The sequence below is a fragment of the Delphinapterus leucas genome, chromosome 17 (genome assembly GCF_059928025.1).
Source record: "Delphinapterus leucas isolate spDelLeu-1000000601 "Yukka" chromosome 17, BTC_Dleu_Yukka2, whole genome shotgun sequence".
Classification (NCBI taxonomy): Eukaryota; Metazoa; Chordata; class Mammalia; order Artiodactyla; family Monodontidae; genus Delphinapterus; species Delphinapterus leucas.
In genome coordinates this window covers 18,564,779-18,581,025 of record NC_143145.1, presented here as the reverse complement: position 1 = coordinate 18,581,025, position 16,247 = coordinate 18,564,779, and the positions used below count along the sequence as shown (strand labels likewise).

Below are 16,247 nucleotides of genomic sequence, written 5' to 3'. Positions count from 1 at the left end.
AACTTCCACCCAGTAGGAGACAAAGGGGAATTTATAGAAGTCAATCATTAAAGAGTTCTTTGTAAGCCTAGTAGGAAAAAAGTTGTAACTTTTGCTAGAATCTAGAAGTCTACAAAGGATTACTAAATAGATTTTTAGTCTACCCACTTATTGAGGAATTTGATTATGTTGAAATGGATGATATTAGAGTAGATCTCAGGAATGTGATTGAAAACTCGCTTGTTTGGTTTATTACTTAACTGTTTCAGGGCAAGGCAAGAGAGAAGCTTCAGCCTTCAGTTCTCAATTTAGAAATCATACATTGCTAATATAATCTTGATATACATATGCAAAAGGGAATGTGTAATGAACAAGTTTTGGGTCATTCCAGGAGGGGTAATTATCATCTAAGAGGGATGAGTAGTTTATAGGGAAGCATTCCCTGGCAAATTCAGCAATGATTCAAAAACTGTCAAGTGATGGAAGAACTCTAAATTATCAGTCTTTAAAGACTACAGATTTTTTAAACCAAAGTTGAGTGGAGGAGAGATTAATGGATTTAGGGATATAGTAACTACTGTATTGAAATTACTCATATTCATAATAAAAACAACTTGCATTCAGCAATGCAAGATTTTACATGCAGCAAATGTCCCTAGTGGGACTAAACTAATAGGTAGGCTTAATTTAGCCGTCAAAACACACATGGGAAGAAATTTAACAACTGTGCTTCTCGTTTCCAATGTTCTTTCTCCTGAGAAGTTTCTTCTACCTTTTCTGATACCTAATGAAATTATCATGCTGCCAATCAGAGATGATTCAAGAAAAAATTTGAGCTTCTGGCATTGATTATGTTTGTTAGTGTCTTTTTTCCACCTTTTCAAATCTAACACTTATATAATTATACAACTGACATTTATTTAGCCCTCTGATGTGGTAAATGAAGACAAATACAAGTAATGTTATGGAGTTTTTAGTAATTTTATTTAGAGTTAAAGCTTTTATGTAGGAATCAATAGTAGACTAGTCAATGATCCTCTAGAAACAAGTGTTTTTAAACTGCAAGGACATGGTTGTGTTTTCACTGGATTGTATCTTTTACTCCTTAAAATGATGATAGTGGCTAACATTTATTGCCTGCTATGGACTAGGCAGTGTGAACATTTCTGACATTATCTCGTTTAATCCTCCAATAACCCTAGGAAGAGATACTTATTATTATCCCCATTTTATAGATGCAGAAACTGAGACTTGAATAAGTTAGGGAGGAATCCCCTTTCAAAAGTGAGGAAAGTGAGATATGAGCTTGTATCTGAGTTGCATGTGGTTACCCAATTTCCATTCTGAGCTCTTTTCCCTTGGTTCAGACTGATTGTGATAGAACTTAAGGCAGAGGAGGGAGTCTGGTCTGTAACAGTGACCATACGCCCTGTCTATTCACTGGCAGGTTCAAAAACTCACCATTATTTGAATTACACCCTTGAAATAAACGTGATCAAAATGTTCCCCCCAAGCATGTCTACACCTAAACATTCTAATTACTACCAACAACTACAACAGCTGTTCCTTTTCATCTCCTATTAGAATAGTGCCATCATGGTTTCCCTTAAATTCAGTAAGCTGATGGCGAGCAAGTAAAGACACCCTGTTCAATAGGTGACAAGTGATAAAGGCTTAATAAATCTTAGTTTGGAGGTGGAATCAATCAAATTTACACACCAATTTAAAAGCAGGACATGGCCTAGGTCCTCAGGACTCTTTCTTCTATGTTCTCGGGCAGTGTAAAGCTCTCTAAATATTTGTATAAGTTCAGGTACAGCTTGACTTCAAATTATAAGCTTAAAAATGTTATACTAGGAAAAAAATCAACAGATGAAAACTGGTACTGAGTGGAAAGTTGAGCCAGGGGTACGTTTTAATTTCCATTCACAGATCACAGTGACTCAACTGCCAAGAAATATTTTAATCTTATTTTCATGCTAACATCTGACCCCAAATGACTTGCCTTTTGTGCTACACCCAAACAAAAATGTCCAGTAATGAAAAAGTGTTTGTAATTGTCTAAGTATTCCCTTGAAAGAGATTATAAAAAGTGAAAGTGGGAGGGTACTTTTTTTTTATTTGGCCAGATTTATTTTTCATAATGTTCAGTCAGTTACAAAGGAAAAAAGTTGCAGAAGTGAAAAGGGGCTGCCTCTTAGTCACGTGAAGTATGATTTATTTTGAACCATATTGTCTTGCACTTTTAGGCACTCAAATATAAGATCTTTGGACATGTCATCTCTGTAATGTTTCCTCCATAATTTGTATAAATGTGTGTGTAATTGCTTCTGGAATAAAAGCCAGATTTTTAAAGAACAATCCCCAGAAATGTGCCTTGGAAATGAAGTCTCTAAATAAAGGCTGAGGAATCTAAACTATTACGAACGCAAAACAATTATGAATAAATTTGTTGTACTCACACAAAAAAGGCTGCTGACTTCATCTAACTTGAAAAAGAAAAGACAGCCCACAAGCATTCTTCAAATGATAGTATCAGCCTCATTCAGCATTTAGTAGGTATTTGACCTCTTGAATAAATAAAATGAACTCATAAGAATCTCAGTGACTCAATAGGGTAGGGGAATTTTAACCAAAGGTTTGTATGGAGACATTATAGGTGATTGGGCAGTGAATTCGAAAAACTTCAAGAAAGCCTGGTATATATCCTGGGACTAATAAAAAGACTTTGCTTTAAATAAATCTTTCCATTCACTAAAATGTGTTCACACTGAGGGCTCTATTCAGAAATGGAAAATTTCTTAATGGATGAATGACTTACAGAATTAACTGAATCTATCTAATGCTGCCATAATGGGACCCATTTAATAAATGTCCCCAGACAAACGGCATTGTCAAGTTAGGCTGGGGTATCTACCTTTTAAACATTAGACTAATGATCTGTTTACTGCAGAATAAACTACAAGAAAATGAGGTGTGCTGTTCAAATCCCAGCCGGAATTCAGCTTTCAACATGTGCTTAAATTACTTTGACTTTTTCGTCCCAAGTCCTAATTTACAGAATGGGGTTGACATTACTATTATCATACCTCATAGTGGTGATTGAAAGATTAAATGATATAGGCAAAGTCCTTAGGATAATGCCTGGCACATAGTAAGTTTTTCAACAAATGTTTGCTGCTATTGTTATTTGCTAAGATTTCTCTAAACCAAAATATTGACTATTGGGGACACAAACTACTGTTATATTTCTGCTCTCAATATTGCATCACTTTCATTTTCATTCTACTATTTTGGCCTCTGTATTATATACTCCTACAGCTTGAAGATCAATTATAAAAGGGCTTCTGTACCTATTATATTAAAATAATGTTTATTAAAAAATAATTTAAAAAAGAAATAATATTTATTATTTATAACTGTATTCCGGGAACTGTTCTAAATATTTCCCTTTATGAGTTCATTTTATTGTTATGGCTACTATTATTACTCTAATGAATAGCTACTATTATTATCCTAATTTTATAGGTAAGGAAAATTGAGACTCCAACACATTAAATAATTTGTTTCAAGTGACTTAGCTTGTGAGTGGATTACACCCAGGCAGCCTAGCTCCATAGCCTCCTAATCTCTATGCTCCTTGAAATATCTTTGTTGCTATTGTTGTTTATGAAAATCAGCAGTCGTGTTCTTTAAAAATGCTTTAATTTTAAAAACCTAATTTTTTAATGGTCATAATTTTGTTGTATGGTTTCCCTGAGCAGACTTAAATATCATACCCTTTGGGGAAAAAATTTTTTTAATACAGAAAAAAAAAGAATAGTGAATCATGCAATATTTCTTCAAATAACACAATGGTTTTATATTGAAAAAAGAAAGCAGGATGTCTTGATTTATGGATCTGCTTTCAAAATTTGTGTCATTTTATGAATCTTGCAAAACTCACTTAGGGAAGGATGTTTGCAGCAAGGCACAATTCTTCCTGGGCATAACAAGAGAAAACCTGACTTCATTTTCTTTACTGTCAGATAGGGCAGGCTCTTTTGTGATGCTGGAAGCATTGTTAGTAACCTGTTTCAGTCATACCAACTACTTGAATATTCTCATCTTCATCCAGGGGACCCTTGACAGGGATGAGAGAAAATAAGGCACCAAGAGTTTCCAGCTTTTGCTGAAGGAAAGTTACAGATTTAAAATGCAAAGAATTTCATCCTTCTCCTAGCTCTGTAATTGATGACACATTTTTCTTTTTTGTTTTTTTAAATGGAAGTATGGTTGATTTACAATGTTGTGTTAGTTTCAGGTGTACAGCAAAGTGATTCAGTTATAGATAGCTAGATAGCTAGATAGATAATGTCTATTCTTTTTCATATTCTTCTCCATTATAGGTTATTATAAGATACTGAATACAGTTCCCTGTGCTATACAGTAGATCCTTGTTGTTCATTTTATATATAGTAGTGTGTATCTATTAATACCAAACTCATGATGATATTCGATATTTGAAAATAATATAGGGAGAAATATAGTATTAGAAATGGTCGCATCATGAAGCTAGTTTGAGCCCCTAATGATATTATAATGATGTTTCTAAATATTTCAAAATATACATTAACTTGTCAACATAAATGAGTAGAACAAGACTGTCTAAATATTTATGGTGTGATCGATGCCTTAAATAAAAATACACTTAGCACAGATTCTCACAATACCGTATGAGAGCCTGTCATGACACCACATTGTAAACAGTATTTATGTGTCTGTCTCTTACTCCCTATAAATTCTTTGAGGGCAGAACTCTGGTTTTGTTCATTTTCATATCCTAAAGGAGGCCTACATGGTATCTGTCTTGCATTTTGCACTAAAAAAAAGTAGCCAAATATATGCATGAATGATGAAAGTCAGAATTAATTCAACAAGTCTTCATCATGAATACCTACTACATGCCACATGTTTTCGCAAGTTTTTGTTTTCGTTTTTTTTGGCCGCACAGCATGACATGTGGAATCTTAGTTCCCCGACCAGGGATAGAACCCATGCCCCCTGCAGTGGAAGCATGGAGTCCTAACCACTGGACCACCAGGGAATTCTCTACATGCCACATGTTATGATAGGGGGCACAAAGATGAATAAGTGGTTCTATGTTCTTTGATGACCTCCCAGTCTGAGGAGAAGAAAATATAAATAATTGTACTGTATGGTGGGACATATGCTATAAAAGACGTATGGAGCATTGTGGGATTACAGAGGCACTTGGAGTAACTGTGATGGACAGGACAGGGAGGATTTCAACAGAGGCACTAAGCTTTTTTAGGTAGAGACGGAAGGAGGAATTGTGCTAAATAAGGGGGTTTGGATGGTGGATGGAGTAACTACTGACAAAAACCTTAAATCACTGTATGTTTGAGGAACAAAGATTGATATTGTTAGAATGACTTTTTATTTACTGTAATATTATGTTATAAATGTATTGGTGTTCTATTATGTAATACATACTATGAAATCATTACAATTATAAACACACTGTATCTATATATCTTTTATTGAATGACAATTTTCTTTTTAAATTGAAGTTCCAGCTACAGATGTTTGATATTATTTGTTCCACATCATGGGCGAGTAAAGACAAATGCTGTGAACTTCCTGGCCTGGTAAGAATTCTTCTTTCGTTATTTGGTCTGTTCTTTACCGAAGTTTTCTAAAGTTACATTTAATTTTCCCTGAAAATGAAATGCTGTTTCACAAAACTCATGTCACAGATAATTCATTGTGATGATGATGATGAAAATTAGAAAGAGATTAAGAAGGAGGTGTGTCTGAAATCAGCAGGACACACTGACATATGCGGCGGGGAGCGACACAGCTCCACAGAGTGCCTTCTACAGAGTCCGCATGTTCCCAAATTTCAGGTTCACTGAAGCCTTTGGTGTCACAATAATATTTTTCATGGCACCCCTGAGCCCAAAGAAATACCTAACAATTCCATACATAAGGTCATTAGGTCCAAACATCTTCATAAGTCTTTACATCCTAACAACTCAGTAGCTGTATGAAAAAATGATAAACATAAATCGAAAATTTTAAATGATGAACTTTTTTTTTTTTTGCGGAACGCGGGCCTCTCACTGCTGTGGCCTCTCCCGTTGCGGAGCACAGGCTCCGGACGCGCAGGCTCAGCGGCCATGGCTCACGGGCCCAGCCGCTCCGCGGCATGTGGGATCTTCCCAGACCGGGGCACAAACCCGTGTCCCCTGCATCGGCAGGCGGACTCTCAACCACTGCGCCACCAGGGAAGCCCAAACTTAGTTTTAAATAACCACAACTACTTACTAATGGGATGTGTGTGCCTGTGGAGAATGCACTATTTCTCATGTCTTGGAATCTGATCAGACATCACCATTCTCACTTCTTTTTCCACATTGATTTTCCCCCATGGTACTTGCTTTCCTTCATAGCTACTGCTGAAAAACCAGATTTGCAAATATATGACATCAAAAATCTAGTGTTGAAACTGTGAGCTCCCTTGAGCTAGTCATTCATATGAAGTCCAATGGGTGCCAAATACTGCTGTTTCTCTTAATTCTTTTAAACACTCAGAGTGCCCCTGTGAGTTTGCTGTACTGCCCCAGGCCATCTTTCCACACAGTTTGGGAATCATAGTCATGATCTATAGAACCTATGCAAGGCTGCTAGAAAAATAAACTTTTCATCATTATTAATACCAAGTGTAATTCACAGGGAGGGGGTACCTGTATATATAAAGACAGATTGTTCGTAACTAAGGATCTTTAGGACCAGTGAGCTGAAATGTTGACCCTGTTATGGTTGGACAGGCATCATATCTTAAGAATTCAACTGGGAGAATGGGCATGGGGAAGACTTTATCAAGTCTAAAGATTTGCTTTTTTTAAGACCTTACACCGATCACATCATCTGTTGCAGGCAGTAAATTCATGGTGACTATGTTTAAGAAGGAAATAACTTATTTTTTCATCAAAATAAGTTTCCATTAAACTGTGGTGAGGAATTACATCAGAGACACTGTGATGTTATGCTTACGGGCAGGTGGATTGGAAACTGTAAAGGGAAACACTCAGAATCTTATGGAAAATGTGATCACCACATCTCCTAGGAAGGACCCAGCCCTTCTCAAAACTTTCCTTTTAATTTCTATCACTGAAGATGTGTAAATCCCGTGGTAGAAATACATGGATGGAGACACAGTCAACAGCCATGGCGAAACCATTCCCGAGTCGGTGGTCATAGGAGGTCTGCTGTCAGCCTAATGTGGGGGGATCTTTCAGGATACTTAAGTTTGTATTTCACTCAAGCTGCCCAAGATATCAGGCCAGATTTGTTAGCAGGGTTTTTATCCTGTAATGAGCTGAAACTTTTAACTATCGTCCAACATTTAGCGAGAAGCATATAAAGGCTCTTTGCTCAAAATTTTTGGGTTTCTGTTGTGAATATTTCAGAGACTGAGATTATTTTCATCTTGATAATTTAATTATCATCTGTGCTCTATTCAGCTCTAACGTTACATTTCCCCAAGGTCTTAGAAAATGAAGCTCACTTTCTCTCTATCCAAAGGGACAGACGAACCCTTCAAAGTTCTGTAGTTTCTTATCCCAGGGAAGACTTCTTTTTAGCTGCTACTCCAAATGTGACATTCACAAATCATTCAATAGCCCTTAGCAAGTGCTCTGTCTTGGTTTACACTCCAGTAACTCATTCAGATACATTCAGCCTGGTATTCATCATCTATCTTGTAGTGTTACCTGGCAGCAAAATTCTCCAAGAGGAAATGACCTCCTATCCCAAAGCTTTAGATTGATGCTGTGATGTTTTCTTACTTTCAGTCACAGAAGGTGAGCAGTAGTTAAAATTGTTACAGGGATGATGTGTTTAAGCACTGTTTTTGTTTTCTTTTGTGTCTTTGTTTTAGTGTAGATGCAGTTGTTTTGATGGACCATTCCAACAAGTTTTCTTTTATCCTTTGAAATGGAAAAAAATGTTGTAACACAAAGGAAGTGTTCAGGACCTTTAGTCCCTAGAGTACTACTCCTCCAACTGAATTAAATAGTAACCAGAATATTTTTTTTGCACCCACTTCTGCCTTTCTTTCTTCACCTGGATTCCCAAGCTCGTTTTATCAACATCCTTTGATAATAATGATGATCTAGAGAGCCATTCATTGTTTCTTTCAAGAAAAGATCTTGTGGTCAGAAGAGAATATTCTCTGCCTTTCTAGACTAATGCTCACTTACTAATTTTTTTGAAGTGTCTTAAAGTGTTTTCTTTGAGTCCATAAAGCCATTTGTATAGACCATCTTGTTAATAGTTATGCTATTTCTTTTTCTCCTCAGAGGGATGAAGAGACCTGCCCAGAGCTTCCACATTCCTGCTCCTGTTCTGAAATCAATAAAGGGGCTCTGGGACCAGCAGGCCCACCGGTAAGTATTGCCTAGTTTGAACTTAAATTGTTCTTTAATAATATTTATAACTATCACTTGTTGCATGTCTGTGCCCATCACTGTGCTAAATACTTACTCACTTAATCCTACAAGCAAACTGAAGCACAGAGAGGTCAAGTAACTTGCCTAAAGAACACAGCTTGGAGGAGCTGCTCTTCAAATCCAGGTCTCCGTGAGTCCTATAGATGATGCTCTTAACTGCTGCGCCACACTATGTCTCACAGTGCTATCTATTCAGAATCTTCCCTTTGAAGTCCTGTGGCTTATTTTCAGTGTGAATGTTGCCAGCATTGGCCCCCTGCTTGTTGCTGTAAGATTTGCATACATCCCCTCTGCCCATTCTATATCAACATTGATAGTGAAGGGAGGTTTTTCAAAATCACTAGGAAAAGTATCCTATGTGAGCATGAAGCTCTCCATTACTGACTGGAACTTCATACAGAAAAGAAGGGGACAGGGAAACGGGAGAGGAAGGAAAAAGGAAGGAAAGGGGAGAGGAAGAGAGGAAAGGGGAGAGGAAGAGAGGAAAGGAGAGAGAGGGAGAAAGAACACATTTTTTTCTTATAAACATTATATATATATATAGATTCATACATGCAAACGTACATGTAAAAAGTAAACATAACCTTTTCTCGTTTGGTCAAATACTACAAAATGAAGGGATTTTATTGTTGGTGTTGATGTTAATTTGCAAAATCATGCTAATTTATATCATATTTCACTCAAAGAAGACATTTAAAAATTCTTAGCCTAGGTTGGTAACTGTCTATATATCTCTACAAATAGGTCTTTAAAAAAAATTTTTATACAATTTTAAAGGTTACTTTCCATTTACAGTTATTATAAAATATTGGCTATATTCCCTGCATTGTACAATATATCCTTGAGTCTATCTTACACCCAATAGGCAAGAAAATATTTTTTAAAAATATAAAATGTCTATAATTGCACTCTCTGCGTCTTTGAATTGACCGTGATAGATCTTTCGTAATAAGTCTAAATACTTATGTCTAACCTGCTAACCTGGGGTTATCAGCGTTTCTTTAAGATAAGTATGATATAGCTGGTCTTTGGTTAGGAAGTGGCAAATATATCAAGGCAGAAAGACAAAGAAAACAGGGAGAAGATGCAGGAGCACGTGAAATCCAGACCTTGCAGGAGGAATGTTCTGAGGTGGACCTGTGCTTACATGTGGCTTGCTGTTGGCAACCGGTGCGGTCAGCACGCATGTGTAGATACCCCTCGCTGACAGCTGGCGTGCAGCATGGACATTTGCTCCAGGTCGGCCCCACCAACATAGTTCGTCTTCATTTGTGTAGCACACTTACCGAACTGAACAAAAAGAAAGAGAACCTGCTGAATGTATCTGGAATATATCCCATCAGTCTCTCCTTTATCTTTGGCACATAGAACACTCTTTCAAGCTCTGGACGTAGACCCGAATATTGATACTTTTTTTTTAACAAAAGACTCTTTATCCCAAAGAAGCAAATGTGGAGTTAATGGTGAAAGCATTAAATTTAAATAAGACTAGGTAAGTCATGGAGCCACTGTGAACCTCCATTTCCTCATGTATAAACAGCACCCACCTCTTGAACTGGTATTGTGAGGAATACACAGACTAATATGTATAAACATATTTTGTGCATTATAACTCATTGATCAGACGTAAGGAGTTGTCTTTAGTTTAATCTGGGAATTGAAAACAAAGATTTATTTTCGACTGTGTGTGGCTTGCTTTTTTTCATCCCAAAGTATGTCTTTGAACTTTATGATTAACAAGGTTAATCACATTGTTTAGTTCATTCGTTGTACCTTCTGTAAGGAATTCCACTATATAAACAAGAGTTTATTGACCCATTACTGTGGAGTATTTTCCTACTACAGTATCATTACAGTGAATGTCCTTTGTATGTCTCTTTGCAGGCTTGAGTAAGTGCTCTTGCAATAACACTTAGAATTAGATTTGTTGGAGAAAAAAGAAGGTGCATGTTCAACTTCATGAAAAAACCCCAAATTGCTCTTCAAGGTGGTGGTCCCAATATCCTCTCCCACACACTCTGTATGAGAGGTCTAGTTGCCCTACCTCTCACCAGCACTGTCTGATGTTGCCAGATGTGAGAGCTTTCACTTACGATGACTGTAAAACTCTGTCCTTGTTCTTTAAAATAGGACTTTCTCTCCCTGCTAGTGAGATGGGGCAGTTTTTCATTTGTCTCTGAACCATTTGGATTTCTTCCTGTGTAAATACCCATTTATACAGTTTGCTGGGTTTTTGTTGTGCAGTTTTTTCTCATTGATTTGTCAGTGGTTTTATGTATTTTGGACACTAATCCTTTATTAATGACATGGTTTGCAAATATCTTTTCCTGGTCTGTGACTTGCTTGTTGTTGTTTGTGGCAAGGCATATTGTCTAGAAATTTTTATTCTAATGTAGTCAAATTTAATATTTCCATGAGCTATTGTCTTTTATATTTTTCTTCATCCCTTCTTTCAGCCATGATTTCTTAGAAGTGTCTTTTAAAATTTCCAATCATGTGTGCAATTTTTACCTTTTTCTTATTGATGTATTCATTTATTGTACTTTATCATGGAAGACAGTCTGTAGAGTACCCGTTCTTTGACATTTGTTGATTCTATAACATTCGCTCTGTGTCCTTTTTGTCAGGTTTTACAGATGTTGCATGTATGCTTTAGCAGAATGTTTGTTCTCTAATTATGGAGTTCAGAATTCTAAATATAAATATTCAGCGAATCAAGTTGTAAATTGTGTTCTTAGAATCTTCTTTACCTGCCTTAATTCTTTATCTTTCAATTACTAAGATAGTTGTTTAAAATCTTCCCCACCTTTGTCAAGTTGTTTGTAAACGTGTATTATAATATCCTGATATTGTGTTATAAGGTACAAAAAAATTTACAACAATTATCTTTCTAGTGACTTGCTATGTCAACATTTCTCTTTTGGATTATTTTCCTGGTATATGTTTGCTTCATCCTTTTAATTTCAAGCTTTCTATGTCTTTATATTTAAGATGCGTCCCTTTAAATAGCATATGCCAGGATTTTGTTTTTAATCTGGTTTTACAACATTTTTAAAGTTTAGTCCATTCTATTGTTTGTAATAATTAACCTATTTAGGTTTATATTCCTATATCTGTCATCTCAATTTTTGCTTTCTAATTGTGTGCATATATGTGTGTGTGTGTGTGTGTATAACTCTTACAAACAATATGTATATAACCCTTTTCAAACCTTTTGGTCATTTGTATAGTCTCTTCTATTTTTGTAACACTTCCAAAACAATTTTTTCTTTAAATATATTCAATATGGTTTACATTATTTATCTGATAATTTCAGTACCTGTAATGTATGTGGCTCTGATGCTGCATTTGTTTTGTTGCTGATTTTACTTGTGCTATCTTGTTTCCACATGTACCTTGTGATTTTTTGGGGGGTGTATATTTGTGTTTGCATTACTCGAAATTTTATCTCTGGGAATCTTTTGAGCCCGAGATTGATCTGTATTTTTCGAAAGAATATATGTGTCTGCTTCTGGTGAGCTCCTAGGTGTACGACCAGCTGAAAACCACCTTAAAAGTTTGACTTTGGGGTTTTATTTGACTCTCAAAGGCAGTGTAAATTCTCGTCCCTAGATTGTATGAGCATCAGTTTCTGGGTAATATATATATATATATATATTTTTTGCGGTGCGCGGGCCTCTCACTGTTGTGACCTCTCCCGTTGCGGAGCACAGGCTCCAGACGCGCAGGCTCAGCAGCCATGGCTCACGGGCCCAGCCGCTCCGCGGCATGTGGGATCTTCCCGGACTAGGGCACGAACCCGCGTCCTCTGCATCGGCAGGTGGACTCTCAACCACTGCGCCACCAGGGAAGCCCCTGGGTAATATTTCTTAGTGGAGACATTTACTACCCCTCCCATAGCTAAAGTGGAAAAAACATCTTGATCCTCCACCTGCTACTGAGACTTTTTGTTGTTGTTCTAGCTCATTCAGAGGACAGCCTTTCAAGTTCCTCAGCTTTAAAGGATGTTTCATATTCTATGCTTCCTCCACTTCTCATAGGTCCCAGTTCACATTTCATTGCCTTGTGTGGGCTATAAAATACACATTTTCCAGCAAACCCACAAGCATCTTCCCCTTCCTCCCCCAAGGCAGCCTCAGTGTATGTGCCTGCTGCTCTGGTGTTTTGTTTCTTCTTCATTCCTGGTATTTAAGGTTTCAGTTCTCTTAATTAGAATAATGTTTATTTTATTTTAAGTAGCATTAATAAGCTTTTTTAGCTGGAGGGTTATCAAGTTTTTTCATCTGCAGTGCTGCTGGAACAAGTTACAAAATATTTACATATGACCTAAGAGTCAAACTTCATAATGAGAAAAAAAGCAGCAGAGAAGTGAAAGAGAAGGGTTGAGTTCTGACTTGGAGAGAAAGAGAGGTAAAACAGAAAAGCTACTGACATTTTCAAATATTTAAAGTATAATAAACCATTGAAGAAATAGTATCCCAAACAATATGCAATAAACCCCGTCTGATGATTTAACATAGTCGTGATTATTTTCTCACTCAAGAATTTACACAGTGATATTACGTGCCAATAAAACTCTAGAAAAGCCATGGGTGAAAGAACCATATTTCTTTTGCCTAGACTAACCCTTTCTTATTAAAAGGATAGAAGTTTATATCCACAAACATTTGTTGAATTCTTGTCATCTACTCCATGATAAGGTTTAGGGGTAAGGTGGAAAATAAGAAGTATAAAAAGGTTCCTGGATTTATAGACATGGTACATCGTGTACGGATATCTGTGAGCCAAATTGCCACATTTGGACAAAACCTTCAGTTAAAAACCAATCATTTGGGGCTTCCCTGGTGGCGCAGTGGTTGAGAGTCTGCCTGCCGATGCAGGGCACGCGGGTTCGTGCCCCGGTCCGGGAGGATCCCACATGCGCGCGGAGCGGCTGGGCCTGTGAGCCATGGCCGCACAACAGGGAGAGGCCCGCATACCGCAAAAAAAAACAAAACAAAAAACAAAACAAAAAAAACAATCATTTAAGATGAGCAAACAAAATTAAAGAGGTGTGCCAGAATGGGTATGTTAATTGGGATGCATTGGGCTTGTTGCAAGAAACAAAATTTGACTAACACAGTGGTGTAAATCATTGGGGCATTTGGACATTTATCGTTTGCTCAACAAAAGACTTAAAGGTAGATGATCCCAAGCAAATATGGCTGCTCAGCAACTTTATCAAGACCCAAGCTTGTTCCAGTTTCCAAATATGCTTTCCTTAGGCTTGTGGCTTCTTGATCAAATTGGCGCAAACCAGTTAACATGACCATTCCTGGTTTCAAAGGAGGCTGAGCAAGCAAATCTCTGTCTTTATAGCTGGAAAAATGAAAGCAGTCAGAAAAGACTCTTTGATAGTCAACCAACAGTGTCTGCCACAGTTGGGAAAAACATTTGCATCATCTATTAACAGTTAAAGATGTAGCATCCAAATATATGAAGAATTCTGTACATTAAAGAGAAAAAGACTTGTAACCCAATAGAAAACTGGGTGAATTATATAAATTGTTAGTTGTATTGAAATAAAATGTAAATGGACAAATGTTATGAAAAGATGCTCAATCACAGTAGTTTTAAGGGAAATAAAAATTAAAATAGGAGTAAGGTATTGTTTTTACGAGTCAGGTTCATAAAAATGCAAAGTTTAACAATATCAAGTGCTAATAAGGTTTAGAGAAGCAGAGACCCTCAAACTCCTAGCAGATGAATAAATTGGCACAGTTTTTTTGGAGCACAATTTGGCAATATATCTGCCTATCCATTAAATTTCATTGAAAATTCTACTTGACGATATGTTAAATATTAACATTTGTACTTAAATCTTAAAGTTTGTACTCAGGGCATGTATAAGGATGTTAATTGTAGTATCGTTTAGACAGCAACAAATTGGGGGCAAAACTCCTCCATTTCCAATAACGAAAGAATGGTTAAACAAACTATCCATTGTACAGATAACTATGCAACTCATTTAGAATAAGTTAGTCATGTTATGGAAAAACATATTAACTCAAAAATATATGTAAAGTGTTATATCACATATGCAATCTATATATATCAAAGAATACCACAAAAACACTAATAATAGGTAATATTTTCTATAGATACACATACATAAAACACAATTTTTTAATTGTTTTTTAAAAGTCTGGAAGGTAAGCAACCAGCTAATGTTGATGGGGGCGGGGGAGTGAATTTAATTGCTAAACTGGAAGAAGCCTTAACTATCACCTGATCCAGTCTTTTCCCAAGTGATGCAAGTGTTTTGCTGATGGTACACAAAATGATTTTCAGTAGTCATGGACATAGCAGGAAATCAACTGGACTCACATAGTGAGAAAGCTATTCCATTTTCAACGATCTTTTCATCCTTCTGCTCACGTGAAAGCAATATTCTCAGACTGGTGCCCATATGACCCTTCTAATACTTACCCATGCCCCTTTTTAACAAAGAGCAAACCGATTGCTCACAGACTTCACTAGGAACAAAATCTAGCTAAATTTACCAACATTATTTATAGCATATTTTTAGGTTTATCTTACATTCTTAGTAAGTATATAAGAATACTTATATACTTACTAAGTATTATATAATACTTATATACTTAAGTATATATATGTTTTTCCATCTACTATAGTACATAATATTTGCTTTCAAAATAGATTTAAGTGAAATATGAGTCAATTAAAAAATATTCAGAGTATATTTGCATATATGTATGTACACATATACAAAGCATATGTTTACAAAGAATGCATATACACATATACACATATATACATATTTATTATGTATGTACATATGTATGTATGTATATAAAGAAAATGCTATTAAATAATAGTACAGGCAGTGCATTAATATGACAAAAATTTTGAGGGGAAAATGCAAATACCTGAAGTTTCAGAAACACTAATGTAATTAGCTTTTTATGGTATAAATAAAGAAAATTAAATTGTTACTGTTTTATATGCTTTTTACAATTTAATTAAATAATTTAATCTCAAAGTCTTGGTATAGGACATGCATAATTTTAGATTAACAGTATATTTTTATTATTTGCGTCATCAATAGCTGTACTCTTACACACTCAATTAAAAGGTCCTGTAGCTTTTTTTTTTTAATTTAAAGGGATTTTGCATAGAACGTTTGCTCAAATTGTGTAATGAGCAGGAGGAAAAGGTGAATCTGGGGGGCAGAGTTCCCGTTCAGGATCATGATGCACATACACCGTTACACAATGTGTTGGCCTTTATACAAAATGAGAATTACATAATCCATATTATTAAGTAAAATTAATGAAATATATTGCTTTCAGATTTGTCTTTGTGCTAATACTTAACATCTGTTTGCTAGGGTGGTCCAGGACTCCGAGGACCAAAGGGCCAACAAGGTGACCTGGGCCCAAAGGTAACGTTCTTTCTCCCTCTCACATCACTAGCCATAATATAATTTTGGAGTTAAGTAATATTCACCCTTCGCAGTTTAAAGCTCCTTATGTTTTTATGAAAGTTGTGTTGAAGCCTTTTCCCTTGTTCTTAAAAGCTTGTGTTTTTTCATCAAAAAAAAATTTAGTAACTTAAGTGAAAAGAAAGGTTTCTGGGTCAGAAATAGTGTCAGTGTTCCAAGTGGTTTAGTTGCTTAGTCAGTTCTTGCTCATATATAGTCTTCTTTTCCTCTATCTGCAAAAAAGATGTATCGAGGGAGCACTGAATCAC

General features: G+C 36.1%; 1 protein-coding gene across 4 annotated transcripts in view; it reads left to right on the top strand.

Moving 5' to 3' along the window:
- Positions 1–16,247, top strand: part of COL14A1 (collagen type XIV alpha 1 chain) — a 230,376-nt gene that overhangs the window by 152,959 nt on the left and 61,170 nt on the right. For all 4 annotated transcript variants that reach the window (XM_089898775.1, XM_089898774.1, XM_089898773.1 and 1 more), the window contains exons 34-36: positions 5,553–5,630; positions 8,346–8,432; positions 15,886–15,939. In XM_089898775.1, the coding sequence (XP_089754901.1) occupies positions 5,553–5,630; positions 8,346–8,432; positions 15,886–15,939 (219 nt within the window). The remainder of the gene's footprint in view (positions 1–5,552; positions 5,631–8,345; positions 8,433–15,885; positions 15,940–16,247) is intronic.